Source organism: Mustelus asterias, chromosome 14 (assembly GCF_964213995.1).
Source record: "Mustelus asterias chromosome 14, sMusAst1.hap1.1, whole genome shotgun sequence".
Lineage (NCBI taxonomy): Eukaryota > Metazoa > Chordata > Chondrichthyes > Carcharhiniformes > Triakidae > Mustelus > Mustelus asterias.
The window spans coordinates 12440807-12463484 of record NC_135814.1 but is presented as its reverse complement, the minus strand read 5'-3'; the positions used below and the strand labels follow the sequence as shown (position 1 = coordinate 12463484).

The 22678-nt window shown below is 44.7% G+C and overlaps 1 protein-coding gene across 1 annotated transcript in view; it reads left to right on the top strand.

The window, feature by feature from the left end:
• Positions 1 to 22678, top strand: part of LOC144504123 (contactin-associated protein-like 5) — a 922207-nt gene that overhangs the window by 680922 nt on the left and 218607 nt on the right. The window contains exon 15 of the mRNA XM_078229299.1: positions 13342 to 13498. Within this exon, the coding sequence (XP_078085425.1) occupies positions 13342 to 13498 (157 nt within the window). The remainder of the gene's footprint in view (positions 1 to 13341; positions 13499 to 22678) is intronic.

Below are 22678 nucleotides of genomic sequence, written 5' to 3'. Positions count from 1 at the left end.
TCTGGTCCCACTGAAGTTGACCTCTCACGGTGGCTCCTCGGCAATGGGGTAGGTGAAACATGCAAAAGTCCAATAACTCCTGCAGGGCCAGATGATTCCACTGGTGGCTATAAGCTGGCCACATCCACCTTGAGAAAACCTGCCAGCTATCTTGTCTACATTGAAGTTCCATTGGTGAGAACTTCCAGACATCTACTGGGACTAGGGACCTAGTCCCTCAAATTAGTGGACACCAGATCGACAATGTTAATGCCCTGCAAGCTTGATCCTTTTTATGAAGATTTCTCTTCAATCGCCCATCTCTGCAGATACCCTATCCATGCTTTGCTGCTTTGTGTATTTGCACTTGGACATTCTAAAAGGTATAGGTCGTTACACCTCCAGATTATGTTAACCAGTTCTTACAACTTCCTTTTCATTTAAAAAAAGTGATATAATAATCAATCATTCTGAGTTTTTTTGAACGAAGCAGGGTTGAAGTCTATTTTATTCTGAGTCTAATAGTAGTGAGGGTAAACCACTTGGTGAGTGAATTAAACTTTTAAACTAATTGTGTGGTATGGTGGCACAGTGGTTAGCACTGCTGCCTCACAGCGCCAGGAACCTGCGTTCAATTCCGGCCACGGGTCACTGTCTGTGTGGCGTTTGCACATTCCCCCCGTGTCTGCGTGGGTTTACATAAGAACATAAGAACATAAGAACTAAGAGCAGGAGTAGGCCATCTGGCCCCTGCTCCGCCATTCAATAAGATCATGACTGATCTTTTCGTGGACTCAGCTCCACTTACCCGCCCGCTCACCATAATCCTTAATTCCTTTGCTGTTCAAAAATCTATCTATCTTTGCCTTAAAAGCATTCAATGAGGTAGCCTCAACTGCTTCACTGGGCAGGGAATTCCACAGATTCACAACCCTTTGTGTGAAGAGGTTCCTCCTCAACTCAGTCCTAAATCTGCTCCCCCTTATTTTGAGGCCATGACCCCTAGTTCTAGTTTCACCCGCCAGTGGAACCAACCTCCCTGCTTCTATCTTATCTATTCCCTTCATAATCTTATATGTTTCTATAAGATCCCCCCCTCATTCTTCTGAATTCCAATGAGTATAGTTCCAGACTACTCAGCCTCCCCTCATAAGCCAACCCTCTCAACTCCAGAATCAACCTAGTGAATCTCCTCCGCACCCCCTCCAGTGCCAATATATCCTTTCTCAAGTAAGAAGACCAAAACTGTACACAGTACTCCAGGTGTGGCCTCACCAGCACCTTATACAGCTGCAACATAACCTCACTGTTTTTAAACTCCATCCCTCTAGCAATGAAGGACAAAATTATATTTGCCTTCTTAATTACCTGCTGCACCTGCAAACCAACTCCTTGTGATTCTTGCACAAGGACACCCAGGTTCCTTTGTACAGCAGAATGCTGCAATTTTTAACCATTTAAATAATAGTCCATTTTGCTGTTATTCCTACCAACATGGATGACCTCACATTTACCAACATTGTACTCCATCTGCCAGACCCTCGCCCACTCACTTAGACTATCTATATCCCTTTTGCAGACTTTCAGCATCCTCTGCACACTTTGCTCTGCCACTCACCTTCGTGTCATCCATGAATTTTGACACACTACACTTGGTCCCCAACTCCAAATCATCTATGTTTCCTCCCACAGTCCAAAGATGTGCGGGTTAGGTTGATTGGCAATGCTAAAATAACCCTGGCATCAGGGAGATTAGCAGGGTAAATATGTGGGGTTACGGGAATAGAGCCTGGATGGGATTGTGGTCGGTGCAGACTCGATGGGCCGAATGGCCTCCTTCTGCACTGTAGGGATTCTATGGTGTGACTTGTGGAGGAGAGGACCGAGGTAAACTGCGCACTCCCCCATCCTGATCATAACGACTGGAAGTAAAGTGATAGTCCGAATAGATCATGGTCATCGGAGCACACTTCAAGATGTTTTTAAGGATTATGATGGGACTTCAAATTCAAAATACTTGGAGTGGAAGAAAATGATTAAAATGCGGGAGCACCATGCTTGAATAAGAATTATAATTGGCTCAGGCATGTGTTTATCTGAAGTGGAATGCAGGTGAAGTGCCTGAACACAAATGCACATTAGCGAAACCAGAACAATGAGAGAGATATTTGCATGGATTAATCTGATTCAGAGTTGAATGTCAAGTACCAGGTTGATGTAATGGGCTTTTTCTTTTTAATCATCTGGCTTTTGTGTTTGAGCTGATGATCGTAAAATTGTTATTTTTGTCACGAAATTTCAAATGGGTTGCGGTCTATTGTCAGGAGAGCATAATAACTGAAAGGTGATCGGGGAAGTTCTCTGTCAACCACGAACTAAGCAAATGCTTCTTGCTTAGTCATAAAATCATCGAATCCCTACAGTGCAGAAGGAGGCCATTTGGCCCATCAAGTCTGCACCAATCACAATCCCACCTAGGCCCTATTCCCATAACCCCTCATATTTACCCTGCTAATCCCCCTGACACTAGGGTTAATTTAGCATGATGTGGAGATGCCGGTGTTGGACTGGGGTAATGACTACCATCGACACCGCAAACTGCCGGCTCCAAGTGGAGAGGATCTCCACAAGAAGATCGCGTATATCGACACAGACATCAAGTTTCTACAAAGATGCAAGAAAGCAGAGTGTTGTTAAACTTCTTACTGTAATTTAGCATGGCCAATCAACCTAACCCACACATCTTCGGTCTCCATGTAAAGATTTATTTTTTATTTATCCATGGGACATGGACATCACTGGCTGGCCATCATTTATACGATCATCATCATTTATTGCCCATTCCTAGTTGCCCTTGAAACTGAGTGGCCTGGTAGGCCATTTCAGAGGGCATTTGAGAGTCAACCACATTGCTGTGGGTCTGGAGTCACATGTAGGCCAGGTAAGGATAGCGGATTTCCTTCCCTAAAGGGCATGAGCGAACTAGATGGGGTTTTCTGACACTGGTTTCATGGTCACCAGTAGATTCTTAATTCCAGGTATTTTTTATTGAATTCAAATTCTACCATCTGGTGTGGCGGGATTCGAACCCACGTATCCAGAACATTAGCTGAGTTTCTGGAGTAATAGTCTCATGCAAAGAACGTACAGGGTAAATGGTAGGACTCTGAAGAGTGCAGTTGAACAGAGGGATCTGGGAATACAGGTACAGTGTTCCCTAAAAGTGACATCACAGGTGGATAGGGTCGTAAAGAGTGCCTTTGGTACATTGGCCTTTATAAATCGGAGTATCGAGTATAAAAGTTGGAGTGTTATGGTAAGGTTGTATAAGGCATTGGTGAGGCCGAATTTGGAGTATTGTGTACAGTTTTGGTCACCTAGTTACAGGAAGGATGTAAATAAGATTGAAAGAGTGCAGAGAAGGTTCACAAGGATGTTGCTTGAGAAGCTGAGTTACAGAGAGAGATTGAATAGGTTGGGACTTTATTCCCTGGAGCGTAGAAGATTGAGGGGAGATTTGATAGAGGTGTATAAGATTTTGATGGGTATAGATAGAGTGAATGCGAGCAGGCTTTTTCCGCTGAGGCTAGGGGAGAAAAAAACCAGAGGGCATGGGTTAAGGGTGAAAGGAGAAAAGTTTAAAGGGAATATTAGGGGGGGCTTCTTCACGCAGAGAGTGGTGGGAGTGTGGAATGAGCTGCCGGATAAAGTGGTAAATGCGGGGTCACTTTTAACATTTAAGAAAAACTTGGATGGGTTCATGGATGAGAGGGGTGTGGAGGGATATGGTCCAAGTGCAGGTCAGTGGGACTAGGCATAAAATGGTTCGGCACAGACAAGAAGGGCCAAAAGGCCTGTTTCTGAGCTGTAATTTTCTATGGTTCTATGGTTCTATGCTAATACCACTAGGCCATCACTTCCCCTATAATGCAGCTATACATCTCAGGGAAATTAAAAGTAGAATAATTCTTTCTGGTAAAAATATTTTCCTGTCTTTACGCTTCCCTCAGTTACGATATCAATGGTTTAGGTGGCCAACTGCCTTCGGCAACTTTTAGAACAAGAGAACAATTAATAAAAGGTAATTGATCAGAAATATTAACTCTAGCCCAGAATTTCGGCAGAGAAGCGGGTAGTGAGAGCTGGCAAACTTTGATTTGATTTGATTTGATTTATTATTGTCACATGTATTAGTATTCAGTGAAAAGTATAGTTTCTTGTGCGATATACGGACAAGGCATACCATTCATAGAGAAGGAAAGGAGAGGGTGCAGAATGTAGTGTTACCGTCACAGCTAGGATGCAGAGAAAATTAATGCAAGATAGGTCCATTCAAAGGTCTGCTGGCAGCAGGGAAGAAGCCATTCTTGAGTCGGTTGGTACGTGACCTCAGACTTTTGTATCTTGTTCCAGACGGAAGAAGCTGAAAGAATATCCGGGGTGCGTGGCGTCCTTAATTATGCTGGCTGCTTCTCTGAGGCAGCAGGAAGTGTAGACAGAGTCAATGAATGGGAGGCTGGACACACTGGAGCTGCCTCAGTGGAAAGGCCCCTAAGTGGGATGATCTTCACTCCAGGATGGTGGGTGTGAGATGGAGTTGGGCCTGCCCTCTCCAGAAGTCAGAGGGGTGACCGAATGCTGAGGCAGAATGGGTAAAAGGCCTACCTCGATTCCCTGCTTTTTCCGACCACTGTATCTCACACCTCTTTCCGCAATGATTACCCCAGCACCCGCCTTGGAGATGTCGCCCATCTTGTCTCCATAAGATATTGATAAGAGACTATCACCAATTTGACAGCACACAGAAATTAGATGAAACTCTGTGACGCAGACAGGTCTTCTTGAGTATGACATTGTGCATTTTTACAAGCCTAAATCTAAGTTGAACTGCCAGGACATCACACTGTATGTTGTGAAGTGGTTTGCCTTAAATCCTCCAACCTTTTTATGTCGGCCACATTCACTCACAATGTGGTGAGTAGTTTGATCCCAGTGGCCATAGTTATAGAACATAGAACATAGAACATAGAACATTACAGCGCAGAACAGGCCCTTCGGCCCACGATGTTGCACCGACCAGTTAAAAAAAAAACTGTGACCCTCCAACCTAAACCAATTTCTTTTCGTCCATGAACCTATCTACGGATCTCTTAAACGCCCCCAAACTAGGCGCATTTACTACTGATGCTGGCAGGGCATTCCAATCCCTCACCACCCTCTGGGTAAAGAACCTACCCCTGACATCGGTTCTATAACTACCCCCCCTCAATTTAAAGCCATGCCCCCTCGTGCTGGATTTCTCCATCAGAGGAAAAAGGCTATCACTATCCACCCTATCTAAACCTCTAATCATCTTATATGTTTCAATAAGATCCCCTCTTAGCCGCCGCCTTTCCAGCGAAAACAATCCCAAATCCCTCAGCCTCTCCTCATAGGATCTCCCCTCCATACCAGGCAACATCCTGGTAAACCTCCTCTGCACCCTCTCCAAAGCCTCCACATCCTTCCTGTAATGTGGGGACCAGAACTGCACACAGTACTCCAAGTGCGGCCGCACCAGAGTTGTGTACAGTTGCAACATAACGCTACGACTCCTAAATTCAATCCCCCTACCAATAAACGCCAAGACACCATATGCCTTCTTAACAACCTTATCTACTTGATTCCCAACTTTCAGGGATCTATGCACACATACACCTAGATCCCTCTGCTCCTCCACACTATTCAAAGTCCTCCCGTTAGCCCTATACTCAACACATCTGTTATTCCTACCAAAGTGAATTACCTCACACTTCTCCGCATTAAACTCCATCCGCCACCTCTCGGCCCAACTTTGCAACCTGTCTAAGTCTTCCTGCAAACTACGACACCCTTCCTCACTGTCTACCACACCACCGACTTTGGTGTCATCAGCAAATTTGCTAATCCACCCAACTATACCCTCATCCAGATCATTAATAAATGTGTTCAGCTTTGCTTGAAGTTCCATTTGCAGAAGGGGTGCAATGTCTCTGTATGGAAAATGTGCACGCGGATCATTCTTTTCGACTGCGGTGACAAGCTGGAAGCCTACCTGTCACATCATTCACCAGCCCAGGGGGCGTCAGATGGCACAGTAGTTAGCACACTGCATCACAGCGCCAGAGACCCAGATTCAATTCCAGCCATGGGTCACTATCTGTGCGGAGTTTGCACATTGTTTGCGTGGGTTTCCTCCGAGTGCTCCGGTATCCTCACACACTCCAAAGATGTGCAGGTTAGGTGGATTGGCCATGCTAAATTGCCCCTTAGTGTCAGGGGAACTAGTAAGGGGTTACGGGGATAGGCCAAATGACCTCCTTCAATGCTGTAGGGATTCTATGATTCTTTGTTGGCCACATTGGTGTCAACCCCAGACGTTGTTGCACTTGTCCTTTTTGTCAAAGCGTGCTTCCCTCAAAGCAATCATCGAGCTCCAGGAAGGTTTGCCTGATTTGAGTTTGCTGTTTGATCGGTTTTGAAGATCTTTATGGATTGGCAGTTCTGGGTTGATATTGAATCATAGAATCCCTGCAGTGCAGAGGGACCAGAGAATCCCGCTGGCATGAATAGCCGGAGAATTCCACCCATTGTCCCTACAAAAAGCCCCGGGCTCAAGCAGGAGATTGGGTTAATAACTAATTGAGTGTTCAAGGTACAATTGAATGCTCAGAAGGCATATGCAAACGGTGTGAGCTTCATTTAATGACATTTCTTTTCATTATTGACCATTCTTATGTATACTCTTCTTATCATATTCATGATGTGGTAAGATGTGATGTGATGAGGGGCGGCATGGTGGCACAGCATTTAACACTGATGCCTCACAGCGCCAGGGACCCAGATTCGATTCCTGGCTTGGGTCACTGTCTGTATGGAGTCTGCACATTCTCCCCGTGTCTGCGTGGGTTTCCTCCGGGTGCTCTGGTTTCCTTCCACAGTCCGAAAGACGAGTTGGTTAGGTGCATCGGCTAAGCTAATTTCTCCATCCTTGTCCGTGAAGAGATGCCAGAGTGTGGTGACTAGGGGATTTTCACAGTTACTTCATTGCAGTGTTAATGTAAGCCTACTTGTGACACTAATAGATAAACTTTAAAAACTTTTGCTGTGGTCATAATGCACATCAAAATCACATCTGATAGCAACTGTGTCACCGCACTGAAATTTATATTCTTGCTCTTCTTATTTTTCCTGTCCTTCCCCCATTATGGAAGTTGGTTTTGCTTTGGCAACAGCCAAATTACAGAGCTAGAGATCTTTCATGCATTTACGTAGTGCCCATCACAATCTCAGTACTTCTGAAAGCCCTTCACATCCAATTAAATACTGTTGAAGTGTAATCACCATCATAAGGTAGGAAATACTTTCTGCGGCAGCGAATTCCACAGGCTGACCACTCTCTGGTTAAAGAAATTTCCCCTCATCTCACTTACAAATGGTCTACCCTCTATCCTAAGACTGCAACCCCTGATTCTGGACACCCCCACCATCGGGAACAGCCTTCTTGATATACCCTGCCTAACCCTGTTAGAATTTTACAGGTTTCTATGAGATTCCCCCTCATTCTACTGAACTCCAGCAGATATAATGCTAAGTGATTCAATCTCCCCTCATACAGCAGTCCCGTCAATCCAGGAATCAGTCTGTAAACCTTTGTTGTACTCCCTCCAGAACAAGAACATCCTTCCTCAAATAAGGAGCCAAAACTGCACACAACATTCCAGGTGTGGCCTCACCAAGGTCCTGTATAATTGCATCAAGACATCCCTGCTCCTGCACTGAATCCTCTCGCTATGAAAGCCAACATACCGTTTAACCTTTTTTACCGCCTGCTGCACCCGCATGCTTATCTTCAACGACCGGTGTATGAGGACACCCAGATCTTGTTGTACATTCCCCTCTGCTAATGTATTGCCATTCAGATAGTAATCTGCCTTCCCTTTTTTGGAAGTGGATAACCTCACATTTATCCGCATTGTACTGCATCTGCCATTCAATTGCCCACTCACTCCTCTTGTCCCAATCACACTGAAGGATCTCTCCATCCTCCTCACAGCTCACCCTCCCACCCAGCTTTGTGTCTTCTGCAAATTTGGAGATATTAAATTTAGTTCCATCATCTTTTGATTTGATTTGATTTATTATTGTCGCATGTATTGGTATACAGTGAAAAGTATTGTTTCTTGCTCGCTATACAGACAAGGCATACCATTCATAGAGAAGGAAAGTAGAGAGTACAGAATGTAGCGTTACAGTCATAGCTGGGGTGCAGAAAAAGATCAACGCGCGAGGTGGGTCCATTCAAAAGTCTGACAGCAGCAGGGAAGAAGCTGTTCTTGAGTCGGTTGGTACATTACCTCAGACTTTTGTATCTTTTTCCCGATGGAAGAAGGTAGAAGATAGTGTGTCTGGGGTGCGTGGGGTCCTTAATTATGCTGGCTGCTTCTCCAAGGCAGTGGGAATTGTAGACAGTGTTAATGGATGGGAGGCAGTTTTGCATGGTGGACTGGGTTTCATTCACAACCCTTTGTAGCTTCTTGCGGTCTTGGGCAGAGCAGGAGCCATACCAAGCTGTGACACAACCAGAAAGAATGCTTCCTATGGTCCATCTGTGAAAGTTGGTGAGAGTCATAGCGAACATGCCAAATTTCCTTAGTCTTGTGAGAATCATTAATGTACATATATACATAATATACATAATAAATCATTAATGTACATAGTGAACAGCTGGGGTGCCAGCATTGATCTCTGCGGTACCCCACTAGTCACTGCCTGCCATTTGGAAAAATGCCCATTTATTCCTACTCTCTGTTTCCTGTCTGCCAACCAGTTTGCTGTTCGTCCTTCAGAAGCTGAAATGTCCAGCAAACAATTGATCTTTTTCAATCATACACGAGGAGAAAGTGTACACGTTGTGGGTTTTGTTTTGTCAACTCATACTTGCTGTTTCACTAACAAGAGCCTGGACAGCAAAATCTAAAACAAAATAAATAATACTAAATTCTCACCAGGAGGCCAGCTGAAGAACTTCCACAAGAAAGACAAAAAAAAATAACTCTTTCAAAATTGTTATCAAAATGTCTTTCACGCCATTTACACACATAGACCAAATAAATCCTTGATATAAGCATGGTACATTTGTTCTGTTGCTATTGTCAGTTAGCTACCACGGACAGAGCTATCAGAACTCAACTGTATATTTTATGTGGAGATGTGCAGAAAGAGATTGAATGCACGTTCTGCCTCAGCACATTTTCCTTTATTAAAATCAGATGAAAAGGAAACAGAGCGAACCATCAGGTAATTTATTAGTTGCAGTATTGTCGGATGCAAGGCCTGGAAATTTGTCCAAACCAGCCTGTGAGTGGGGTAAAGAGAATGATATGCATGCCAGAATGTGAAAGGCCTCAACTGCATCAGAAGCTGCAACCACGTTGGGTGGCCAGGTGGCAGAGTGGTTAGCACTGCTGCCTCACAGCACCAGGCACCCGGGTTCAATTCCAGCACCGGGTCACTGCCTGTGTGGAGCTTGCACACTCTCCCCGTGTCTGCGTGGGTTTCCTCGGCGTGTTCCGGTTTACTCCCACACTCCAAAGATACGCGGGTTAGGTGGATTGACCATGCTAAATTAACCCTAGTGACAGGGGATTAGCGGGGCAAGTACATGGGGTTATGGGAACAGGGCCTGGGAGGGATTGTTGTCGGTGCAGACTTGATGGTTCAAATGACCTCCTTCTGCATTGTAGGGATTCTGTAATTCTATGATTATATTTCCATCAAGAGAATTTGCATTAGGAGCTACTGTCGGACCAGCAATGGACCCCCAGTGGGTCGTGGAAGAATCAGGCCACTGGAAGAGGGGGAGAGAGTGAACGGGAGGAATGGGGAGATGGCAATTGGGTAGAGAGTGAAGGTTGTGATCAGCAGGGATGGAGTTGGAATAATTGGGAAAATAGAGATCAATGATTGGTCGTGTTGGGGTGGGGAGAGGGAGGTGGAGGGGGGGGGTGGTGGTCTGCAAATCTGGGGACACAGAGGAGGCCAACAATGATCTTTGGCCCTTCAGTGGAACGTGGGGAGCAGTCCTCTACTTCCTGAAAACACATTCATGTATCTTGTCTTGAATTAACTTTTTGCTAGTGATGGTTAGGTCTCATGAGGACCGTGTTTCCCTGAATCTACTTGCCTGGTTACATTCAGGGCAGCCTGATTTTACAATGAGGGCCATAAATAGACATTGGGCCCCCCTATTTCTATATGCCGCAAATTTTACCTTTTTTCAGTATTGGCTGTAACAAATAGGCGGCACAGTGGAATAATGGTTTGCGCCTCACAGCACCAGGATTCTAGGTTCAATTCTGGCCTCGGGTGACTGCCTGTGTGTAGTTTGCACATTCTCCCCATGTGTGCGTGGGTTTCCTCCAGGTGCCCCGTTTTCCTCCCCCAGTCCAAAGATGTGCGGGTTAGGTTGATTGGCCATGCTAAATTGTCCCTCAGTGTTTGGGGGATTAGCAGGGTAAATATATGGCGTTACAAGGATAGGGCCTGGGTGGGATTGTTGTCAGTGCAAATTCGATGGGCTAAATGGTTTCTTTCTGCACTTTGGGATTCTATGAAACTGCCAACATGCCCCATCCAGTCACCATATGGGATGGTTACATGTCATTGAATTTCTCGGGTAAAGTTCCCTCACCTCTAAAGAGCACCAGTATGAACCTCTCAACTTCCCACACCAACCATAGAATATAACCGTAAAATATTGGCTCGGACCTTCTGCAATGTGGCAGTCATCAGCTGATCGCTGCTTTGCTCAGACTTACTGCACCCTGACGCTGCTCTGTGTTTTGGCCGGATCTTCCAACCCCAGTTTCTTTAGAAATGCGGAACGTATAGTCCCAGAAAGAACTCCACCGCAGAGCTGGAACATCAGCGAAGGGTAGACTTCTACATGTCGCACATCGTGGGCCATCCGTCCATTTTCCAATGACGCTGAGAGTGGACGCTTTGGCACACTGCAACAAAGAACCAAGAGTGCTTTCAAAAGGGAACATCATGAGTGTTCAAGTTCATTGAATTGTTTAACCAATCAACAAAAAGAGTAGGCAAGACTTTTTGTTAAACTGTTCATGGGATGTGAACATCGCTGACAAATCATGATGTTGAGAAAAAAAATCGTGTTCACTTCTAAAGGAATAAAATTGAAAAGCAGCAAGGCTAGGTTCAGGAAGGCGATGGCCTTGTGGTATTATCGCTAGACTATTAATCCAGAAACTCAGCTAATGTTCTGGGGACCCGGGTTTTGAATCCCGCCACGGCAGATGGTGGAATTTGAATTCAATATAAAATATCTGAAATTAAGAATCTGCTGATGACTGTGCAATCATTGTGGATTGTCAGAAAAACCCATCTGGTTCACTAATGTCCTTTAGGGAAGGAAATCTGCCGTCCTTACCTGGTCTGGCCTACATGTGACTCCAGAGCCACAGCAACATGGTTGACTCTCAACTGCCCTCCATGGACAACTAGGGATGGGCAATAAATGCTAGCCAGCCAGCGACACCCATTTCCCACAAATTAATTTTTAAAATTCCAGAACCTTATTTTGACGCTACTTAGAATAATGTGCACAGTTTTGCTCTCCCTATTACAAAACTTGTAGGATTAAAAGAATAGTTATGGTAATGATTGACGTAGGCCATGATGTAATCGAGATATCAGTAATCATGTGCTGTGGAGTTTGTACTCATGGGAGACATGCCTACTCGATGACCGATCTTATACATGGTATTAATAAATGAAGCAAGCACCATGGTATGACTATAGACTCTCTCGATAAGATAGGCCAGACATACCAGAAATCAGCAACCACACAATCAGTATATGAAATGAAAAGGCTGTAGAGGTTCTGGAGGAGGTAATAAAGATATACAGAACTGAGCAGTAATAACTAGGAGGAAAAAAGTGAACTGTTGGGTTTCTTCACTTAGGAAAATTGGGAGGTGGCCAAATAAATGTGTGGTAAAGTGGCCCTTTTAAGGGGCCACGTTCCCAGGGCCATGTGGTCAGGTCAGACCCTCTGGAGTGTCAAGGAGGGAAGCTGAGCCAATGGAGTGTGAGGACGCGTATCCCGGGTCTATTTGTATACATCTTTATTCATTGCTTTTGTGTTCTGAAGCCTCATTGAGTCACCCTCGATTTATTACAAATGGTCTTTAATATTATTGAGGTTTTGATAGGATAAACTAAGATGTTTCCACTTGTTGGAGAGTTCAAGTCCAGTGATTCTTAGTCATGAATAAATCCAATGGAACGGCACAATGACACAGTGGTTAGCACAGCTGCCTCATAGCGCCAGGGATCTGTGTTCAATTCTGACCTTGGGTGACTATCTGCATGGAGTTTGCACATTATACTCACGTCTGCGTGGGTTTCCTCTCATGATCCAAAGATGTGCAGATTAGGTGGATTGGCCATGGTAAAATGCCCCTTAGTGTCCAAAGATGTATAGGTTCGATGGATCATGCATGGGAAATGTGTGGGATAACAGGGATAGGATGGGAGAGAGGGCCTGGGCAAGACACTCTGTCAGAGAGTCAGTGCAGACTCGATGGGCAAAATGGCCTCTTCTGCACCGGAGGAATTCTATGAATAGGGAATTCAGGAGAAACATTTTATCCATGCAGAGAGCGGTAAGAAGGTGGTACTTGCTGCCACATTTGTCCAACATCGATGTTTTTGAGGGGAAGTTAAATAAACACAAGGAAGTTTGAAATGAGAGGTTAATCTGATAGGGGGAGATAGGACAATGTTTGTGTGGAGCGCAAACACTGGACTGAACCAGATGCGTCAAATGTCCAGTTTCAGTACGCTAAATGCTATGTAATTATAAAGTCCCAGAGATGATGCGAACTGAGTGATGATGAATCACATTTGAATTGTTTTTTTTAATGTTGAGAAGTTGCATGGAATCTTGTGGCAAACATCATTAAACCAACTATTCAAAGATAATCCTCTTAACATTCATCGCTTCATGTTTGTTGATACAGTGACAATCACAACCATTTTGTTTTTATTTTCACTGTCTGGCGGTATTCCAGTTTCTTGTAATTGCTTGTAAAAGATCTTAAGTGGCTGTACATTTCATGCTTGAAGTAAGTTTCCATACAGGATTAATGATACACAGCTTGTACATCTTGCAACTTGTGTCCAGAGGAAAGACACATGAACACGTTGTGATATCTCATTTTTATTTTAACACAGTGATTTTGTCCTCAAAAATAAGGTTTTTTCATGCCTGTAAAATTCCAAATACGCTGTCAAGTTCTGTGTTATCTTTTCTTTCAGATGGGACGCCATTGACCTGGTGGATTGGGAGGACCAATGAGAAGCAGACATACTGGGGAGGTTCATCGCCAGGCATTCAGAAATGTGCGTGTGGATTGGAGGAGAGCTGCTTGGATACCAAGTATCACTGTAACTGCGATGCAGACAGAGATGAATGGTACTGTGACATTTTGAGATGATAGTGCGTCTTAACAGCGTTAATCCAATGTTTTAGATTCTATGTCCATAGTTCCAATCTTGTGTCTCCAATGCGAACAGGAACATTTCAATCCAAGCACCTGAACTTCTATAACTTGTGTTGGTCTCCGATGGGGACCAGGAAACTGGAAAGGGAACCTGCAGGACCGTCAGGTTCTGAGCTCCTTTAAGAAATTTTAAAAATTACTATTTTTGTACTTTTTTCTTTCTGATGCAATTTTTTCTCTCTCTTGTAATCGTGCCACAAGATTCTCTGTTCCAGCACAATCTATCCCATGGAATTTTGAAATCAAAACATTTCAATCCATATAGGAGCAGAAAGCAGCATTTGGATAAATCATAGAATCCTACAGTGCAGAAGGAGGCCATTCGGCCCATCAAGTCTGCACCGAGCAAGTCCCACCCAGGCTCTATGCCCATAACCCCATGCACTTACCCTGCTAACCTCCCTGACACTAAGGGGCAATGTAGCATTGCGAATCCACCTAACCCGCACATCTTGGACTGTGGGAGGAAACCGGAGCATCTGGAGGAAACCCATGCAGACACAGGGAGAATATGCAAACTCCGCACAGACAGTGACCCGAGGCTGGAATTGAACCTGGTCCCTAGCGCTGTGAGGCAGCAGTGCTAACCACGGTGCCACTGTGTCGCCCTATGTGATGCTGTCTCAAAGTGAAATGAATCCAGAGTTATTAATCTTTCATTCCTCGATGTTGAGGTTTCAGCAAGCCCACCATGCATGTGCACACACTCACACACACGCACAAACACATACACATTCACACATACACACACACGCGCACACACTTACACACGCACACCCACGCACTCACAAATACACACACTCACGCACACGCCAGGATTTCATCAATGATAGAGGAAAGGAGATAAAAGCAGGGTGGCATGGTGGCACAATGGTTAGTACTGCTGCCTCACAATGCCAGGGACCCGGGTTCAATTCCGGCCTCAGTTGACTGTGTGGAGTTTGCACGTTCTCCCCGTATCTGCGTGGGTTTCCTCCGGGTGCTCCAGTTTCCTCCCATAGTCCAAAGATGTGCGGTTTAGGTTGGTTGGCCATACTAAGTTGCCCCTTAGGGTCAGGGGGATTAGCAGGATAAATACGTGGGGTTACAGGGATAGGGCCCGGGTGGGATTGTTTTCGCTGCGGGCTCAATGGGCCAAATGGCCTCCTTCTGCAATGTAGAGATTCTATGATTTTTATGAACTGGACACAGGTTGATGCCACATTTCGGCAGCCTGACGATTGGAGAAGGGAGCAAAGGATGAGAGAGACAAGGAAGTCTGCGGCTTGGAGACCCTGAGAGAGAAGTTGGGTTGTTTTACCCTTCTGTCCAGGAGGCCATGAGACACAATGCAGTTGCCTTTTCGCCTCTGAGCTTGGGTTCAAGTCCCACTCCAGGACTTGATGGCTATCAGAAACATCATTACATGGCCATACAGGTAGAGTATCTTCCTGCAGATCCTTCCAACATGTGCCAATGGCAGGCAGTAAGAGTGGGAGCGATTCCTGGTCACCCATTTGATGGAAAGAACATTGGAGCTTCTACCATCACTATCCATCGCTCCAGGCTACAACAAGCATATAAAAGTGCACAAGTGACTCTGCAACTCAGACTCCCCTCTGGATTTCTGCCTTTCTCTGCATGGGAGTAGTTTGGTTCCATTGTTGGTTGACTAAGACCCCATCGAACACGTTTGAACCCTTATCCTGCCAATGCATTCATAGAAATCATAGAAACCCTACAGTGGAGAAGGAGGCCATTCGGCCCATCGAGTCTGCACCGACCACAATCCCACCCAGGCCCTACCCCCACATATTTACCTGCTAATCCCTCTAACCTACGCATCTCAGGACTCTAAGGGGCAATTTTTAACCTGGCCAATCAACCTAACCCGCACATCTTTGGACTGTGGGAGGAAACCGGAGCACCCGGAGAAAACCCACGCAAACACGGGGAGAATGTGCAAACTCCACACAGGCAGTGACCCGAGGCCAGAATTGAATCCAGGTCTCTGGCATTGTGAGGCAGCAGTGCTCACCATTGTGCCCCCATTCCGGGAAAACTGATATGGCAGGTTTCTGGGATAGAAGAATCATAGAAATCATAGAAACCCTACAGTGCAGAAGGAGGCCATTCGGCCCATCGAGTCTGCACCGACCACAATCCCACCCAGGCCCTACCCCCACATATTTACCCGCTAATCCCTCTAACCTACACATCCCAGGACTCTAAGGGACAATTTTTTTTTTAACCTGGCCAATCAACCTAGCCCGCACATCTTTGGATGCTTCAGCTTATAACACACAACGTTAGAAGTCTCCTGTCGGACAAATCTTTTTCAAAGATCAGGCTCTCATGTTCTTTCCCCCTGCAACAATGGCCCTTTCTTCATCCCAAAAGTACACTGGTTAAATCAGCGTTGGTTTCCCAATTGGTGCGCGACTACTAATTACTAAATTCCTATCATTGGCTCAACAGTAACAACGAGGGACTGAATGAAAATCACTCTGGAGTTATTGCTTCTGAAGTAGTCTAGTTCGCTTCAGTCATCTGTATCTCTTTTCGTGACAGATCACACTTGACATTGTCAATCCAGAGATTCCTTGCTTTTCGTCCTTTAGAGTAGAAAATAGCTTGGTAGGTCTCTCGATGTCTTTTATATGGACCGAGAGGAGGGATTTGATAAGGTTACATATCAGGGTCTGGGACCAAAAATGAGAGTGTATTGAATTGCAGTTAACCTATTGACATGGAAATTGATTAAGTGTTAGGGAACAGGGTGTCTGTATAATAGATATGTACTCAATTGGCACAATATGATGAGTAGATTTCCCCAGGGATCTGTATTAATTCCTTCCCTTTTTATTATATTTGTATTGACTGCTGTAGAAATATAAAAATCAAATGTTCAGGTTCAGCGATGACACCAAGTTAGGTGACAAAGTGAAGATGGGAGCAAAAAAGTTGCAATGAGACTAAAGGCCAGTAAATGAATTAAAACCATTTTTCTGTACTTTGCCTTCTTTTGCTTTGGATCGCTGTCTATTAAACAACTTATATTAGTCACTGAAAGATATCAGGTGGACTAGAATACCCATAGGTTAAAGGTAAAGTCGCCATAGTCCCAGATGACCATAGGCTGCACTCCCTTTTGATTTGATTTTGATTTGTTATTGTCACATGTATTAGTATACAGTGAAAAGTATTATTTCTTGTGCGCTATACAAACAAAGCATACTGTTCATAGAGAAGGAAAGGAGAGAGTGCCGAATGTAATGTTACAGTCATAGTTAGGGTGTAGAGAAAGATCAACTGAATGTGAGGAAGGTCCATTCAAAAGTCTGATCACAGCAGGGAAGACGCTGTTCTTGTGTTGGTTGGTACGTGATCTCAGACTTTTCTATCTTTTTCCCAGTGGAAGAAGGTGGAAGAGAGAATGTCCAGGATGTGTGAGGTCCTTAATTATGCTGGCTGCTTTGCCAAGGCAGCGGGAAGTGTAGACAGAGTCAATGGATGGGATTTGCGTGATGGATTGGGCTACATTCACGACCTTTTGTAGTTTTTTTGCAGTCTTGGGCAGAACAGGAGCCATACCAAGCTGGGGGTGGGGTGGAGGATGGGAGTGGGGGGAGAGCTGACTAGTGTTGATCTAACCTGAGGATCACCACACCTCAAGTGAGGGCCAAGGTTGAGAAGGTGGCATTTTCATGAATAACCTCAGCCGGTACGGGAATTGAACCCGCACTGTCAGCGTGGCCCTGCATCAGAAACCAGCTGTCCAGCCAACTGAGCTAACTGACTGGAATTTTCCAGTTAGCCTGCTGGACCCGGCCTAGGCACCAGAGACTAAGCTCATTTGCTGGGAGATGTCTTTCCAGGGTCTGGCCTCAGTGCAAATGCTCCATGTAGGCTTTGAGGCCCTTCCGTATGTCTGCCTGGCCATAGCTGCAGCTCCTTGTGGAGAGGTTTCCCTTCTACAATGGTGGTCAAACTGTTGTGGCTATTTATATTTGGAAATTCCCATAGGGGTACCTCAGAATGGAGGTGTCTTCTCTCTCTCTCTCTTACCCAGGTGGCAGGTTGCTGCTTCTTCTGAGCTGGAAGGACTATTATTGGCCCTCGAGCTTTGAGAGCCACCCTAAGTAGGACAATCCTGCTTCTCTGGCCATGGGAAATCACTGTTAGATGACTCTTTCAGGGTCATGATCTCTTTTTGACCTGAAAGTCAGGGTCATGACCCAAAGAGCAAGATCCAGCCGAAACGTCCATTTGCTGCAGATAAAAATCGTTTTTATACCTTTAATTAATTTTTTCTTATTCTGTCTTATAACTTGCCTATTTTTACATTGTTGAATGACAGTTTTGTGTATATATATCACATGTAGGAACACAGGAGCGGGCGTAGGCTATATGTATTTCACTTAAATCTGCCCTGTCGAATTCTTCAATGGTACATGCAATCCTTAATGGACCTTTAACTCCCAAAACAGCTCAAAAAGAATATTGCGATCTCTAAAGCCCCATCCTGTCTGTAGAATTCTTTGGGCTGCTCTGATAAGTTGATTTAGCTCCTTTCAAGTGGACTTTGATTCCTCTCTCCGTTCACTCCTGTGCCAGCTCTTGGCAAGAGCAATCCAATTAGTCCAACTTCCCCACTTTTTCCCCAAAGCCCTGCAACTTCCTTTATCCCTTTTCAGATACATATCCCTTCAGAAAGCTACTATTGAACCTGCTTCCATCATTTTTTCAGGCAGGGGTACTCCACATCAAAACAAAGTAACCATCTTTTTTTAAATGCTATCAAGGATTCTGTATTTCCAGGACAGCATTCTAATAATACACTGCATATGAAAAAACCTCACTCGCACTTACATTAGTTCGGTTAGCACTGCGGTCTCACAGCGCCAGGGACCAGGGTTCGATTCCCAGCTTGGGTCGCTGTCTGTGCAAAATCTGCACGTTCTTCCCGTGACTGTGTGAATTTCCTCCGGGGGCTCCGGTTTCCTCCCACAGTGCGAAAGACGTGCTGGTTAGGTGCATTGGCCATGTTAAATTCTCCCTCAGTGTAACCGAAAAAGCACCAGAGTGTGGGGACAAAGGGGTTTTCACAGTAACTTCAGTGCAGTGTCAATATAAGCCTTCTTGTGACACTAATAAATAAACTTAAAAAAAACTTTTAAAAAATGTTTCCGTAATTTTTTTTCAGAATCCAAATAACATGAATGGGTAGCGGGTTTTAGTCCAGTTGGGCAGCATGGTCGGTGCAGGCTTGGAGGGCCGAAGGGCCTGTTCCTGTGCTGTAATTTTCTTTGTTCCTTGTTCTTTGAATGTATTCATCATATCCCACAGTAAACCATGTGCGATGCAAGTATCTGATTAGACTGGAGACATATTGTTCCAACTTGTCAGAGGCCATGTCAGATATTTCAATTTGCTTGGCAAACTCCTAACATCACCTTTCATTTTTATCTGAAACATAATCCTCTCTAGTTTGTTCAGGGGAGATGGTGACATGGTGGTAATGTCGCTGACCGAGTAATCCTGAGGCCCAGCTTTGGGGGCATGGGTTTCACGTGGGTGCAATTTAAAATCAATTAATGATTCGGGAATATCAAGCGAGACGCAGTACTGGTGACCATAACAGCTATCAGTGATTGCTGTAAAGCAAAACCCAGCTGGTTTGCTAATGTCCCTCAGGGCACGAAACCTGCCATCCTTACCCAGCTGGCCTACTTGTGACTCCACACCCAATGTGGTTGACTCTTAACTGCCGTCTGAAATGGCCAAGCCAATCACTCATTTAGGAAAGGGCAACCTTGAAGGCTGGCCCCCATCCGTTAAAGATCAAAAATAAATCAAGTTTAAGTTTGTTTATTTATTAGTGTCACAAGTAGGCTTACATTAACACTGCAATGAAGTTACTGTGAAAATCCCCTAGTCGTCGCACTCTGGCGCCTGTTCAGGTACAGTGAGGGAGAATTTAGCATGGCCAATGCACCTAAACAGAATGTCTTTCGGACTGTGGGAGGAAACCGGGGCACCCAGACGAAATGCATGCAGAAATGGGGAGAACATGCAGATTCCCCACAAATAGTGACCCAAGCCGAGAATTGAACCCGGGTCCCTGGCGCTGTGAGGCAGCAATGCTAACCACTGTGACACCGTGCTGCACCAGGCAAAGAAAGCATTAGCATCTTTCATGACATCAGGATGTCCCAAGATGCTTTTAGCCGATGAGTTTTCTTTAAGCTACAGTCACTGTGCTGAAGCAGCCATTTTGTGTATGAGATGCTCCCACAAACTTCAGTATCGATATTCTGTTTTAGTGTCCGCTCTGTTGGAGAGTTCAAATACCAGGACCCACCAGTTACTGCTGAAGTTAGAGATCAGGACAGAAGTCAGGTGAAACATTTTTGGCTCAAAGTGTGATTAAAATGTGCAATAAATTGTACGGTAAAGCTGTCAGAATAGGCAGTCTAAATGGATATCAAAGACATCTAAGTCGGTACTGGAGAAGTTGCGAAAGTCTATTATCAAGGATTTCATAACTCGGCATTTGGAAGATAGTGATATAATCAGACAAAGTCAGCATGGATTTACAGAAGGGAAATAGTGCTTGATGAATCTATTGGAATTCTTTGAGGATGTAACTAGTAGGGTTGACCGAGGAGAACCAGTGGATTATTTAGACTTTCAGAAGGCTTTCAACAAGGTCTCACACAACAGACTACTATGTGAAGTTAAGGCACATGGGATTGCAGGTAATGTCTTGAGATGGTTAGAAAGCTGGTTAGCAGTTAGGAAGCAAAGAGTTGGCATAAATGGGTCTTTTTCTGATTGGCAGTTAGTGACTCGTGGAGTTCCGCAGGGATCTGTGCTAGGACCCCAACTGTTCACATTATATGCTGATGATTTGGAAGAGGGAACTAAATATATTATCTCCAAGCTTGCAAGTGATGCAAAGTTGGGTGGGAGGGTGAACTGTGAGGAGGATACAGAGATGCTTCAGTGTAATTTGGACAGACTGAATGTGTGGGCAACTGCATAGCAGATGCAGTATAATGTGGATAGATGTGAGGTTATCCACTTTGCTAGCAATAATAGGGAGATAGATTATTACTTGAATGGGTGTAAATTGAAAGAGGTGGATACTTAATGAGACCTTGGAGTTCTTTTCCATCAGTCACCGAAAGTAAGTGCGCAGGTACAGCAGGCAGTAAAGAAGGCAAATGGTATGTTGGCTTTCATAGCGAGAGCATTTGAGTATAGGGATAAGGATGTTTTGCTGCAATTGGTGAGGCCACACTTGGAGTATTGTGTTTAGTTTTGTTGTCTTTATCTGAGGAAGGATGTCCTTGCTATAGTGAGAATATAGTGAAGGTTTACCAGGCTGATTCCTGGGATGGCAGGTCTGTCGTATGAGGAGAGACTAAGTAGGTTAGGAATATATTCACTGGAGTTTAGAAGAGTGAGAGGGGATCTCATAGAGAATTATAAAATTCTAACAGGGTTAGACAGGGTAGATTCGGAAAGAATGTTCCCAATGGTGGAAGTCCGGAGCTAGGGTTCATAGTTTGAGGAAAAGGGGTAAACCTTTTAGAACTGAGGTGAGGAGAAATTTCTTCACCCAGAGGGTGGTGAATTTGTGGAATTAAATATCACAGAATGTAGTTGAGGCCAAAACGTTGTCTGATTTCAAGAAGAAATTAGATATAGCTCTTGGGGCTAAAGGGATCAAGGGTTATGGGAGGAAGGGGGGATCAGGATATTGAATTCGATGATCAGCCTTGATCAAGTTGGATGGTGGAGCAGGCTTGAAGAGCCGAAAGGCCTACTCCTGCTTCTAGTTTCTATGTTTCTATGTTTTTATATAGCTGGAAAGTGGATAGATTGATAGGTTGATAGATTAAAAGAGAATGAATGGTCTTGGGCTTTTTGGTTTCTTATGCCTTGTTTTGTTGAGATTCATACATCAGATTCTAGTTAATGTTTAAACTTATCTTTCCAGTTCCATAACCTTTGTGAATTATTTAACTTTTGCCATGAATTGATCAGTTATGAAGCATCCACAGTCTCCCGTTGCTTAAACCGAGAGGGAATAAAGTAAGATTTTACCAAGGATTTGAAATCAGTTTCAATCAAACATTCACATTTGCCTTGAGGTCATTAATCCCTGGTCGCCTACTCTGATTCCGTTGGACAAGTAATCTTTAAAGTAGTGATGGAAATGGTTACAGAGATGCAACAGGAAAGATTCATGTCATTTTAGTTTATTTCCATTACTCTTGTGATGATGTGTTTCCCCTAACATAATTCAAGTGTGGGGAGGTTTTGGTTCAAGAGTGTGTTCAATGGTTTGCTTATTTTTGTGCAACGGATGATGTGGACCCAGATATTCTGAGCAGGGGTACTGATATTTGGGGATCAGGGGGCTGGTCAGTGGTAACCGAGTGGTCAGGGGAGGAGGGAATGGTCTCAGGGGAGGGGGTGGTGGTCAGTGGCAGTAGGGAGATCAGATGGATGGGGCAATTAGAAGGGCCAGTTGTGTAGTTACCCAGATGTTGAGCAAAGTTTTAATCTGTCTAACATATCCTGGGCAACTGCCCAGGTGGGTACCACAGAACCATCCCAAGTCTCCCGTCCACCACTCCAGACAAAAAAAAACTAACATGAATAATAATGGAAAGATCCAGGGGAAAAGAGGACTGCAAACCACAATATAAGGGCAAGCCATCACAAGAGGCAACAAGCATTGGATGTAAGCCAAACAAAAGGGAAAGGGGGCATGTCCTCTCTCTCTGTCTGACCCCAAAACTCAGATTCGGAGGCGGGTCCCAGGGAAGCAGAGGAATCAGAAGTTGAAACTTCCTTGGCAATTCCTATATGAGTCCACACGCCAGGACTTTCATAGGGTCCTAACGTGCATCTTCAGTTGGATGTCAGGAACCTGATGATCCAGAGACTCCTACGGCTCGTGGCATGATGAATGGGGAGGCGATGGCCTGGTGGTGTTATCGCTAGACTAATCTAGAAACTCAGCTCATGTTCCGGGGACCCGGGTTCGAATCCCCCCACGGCAGCTGGTAGAATTTGAATTCCAGAAATGATATCTG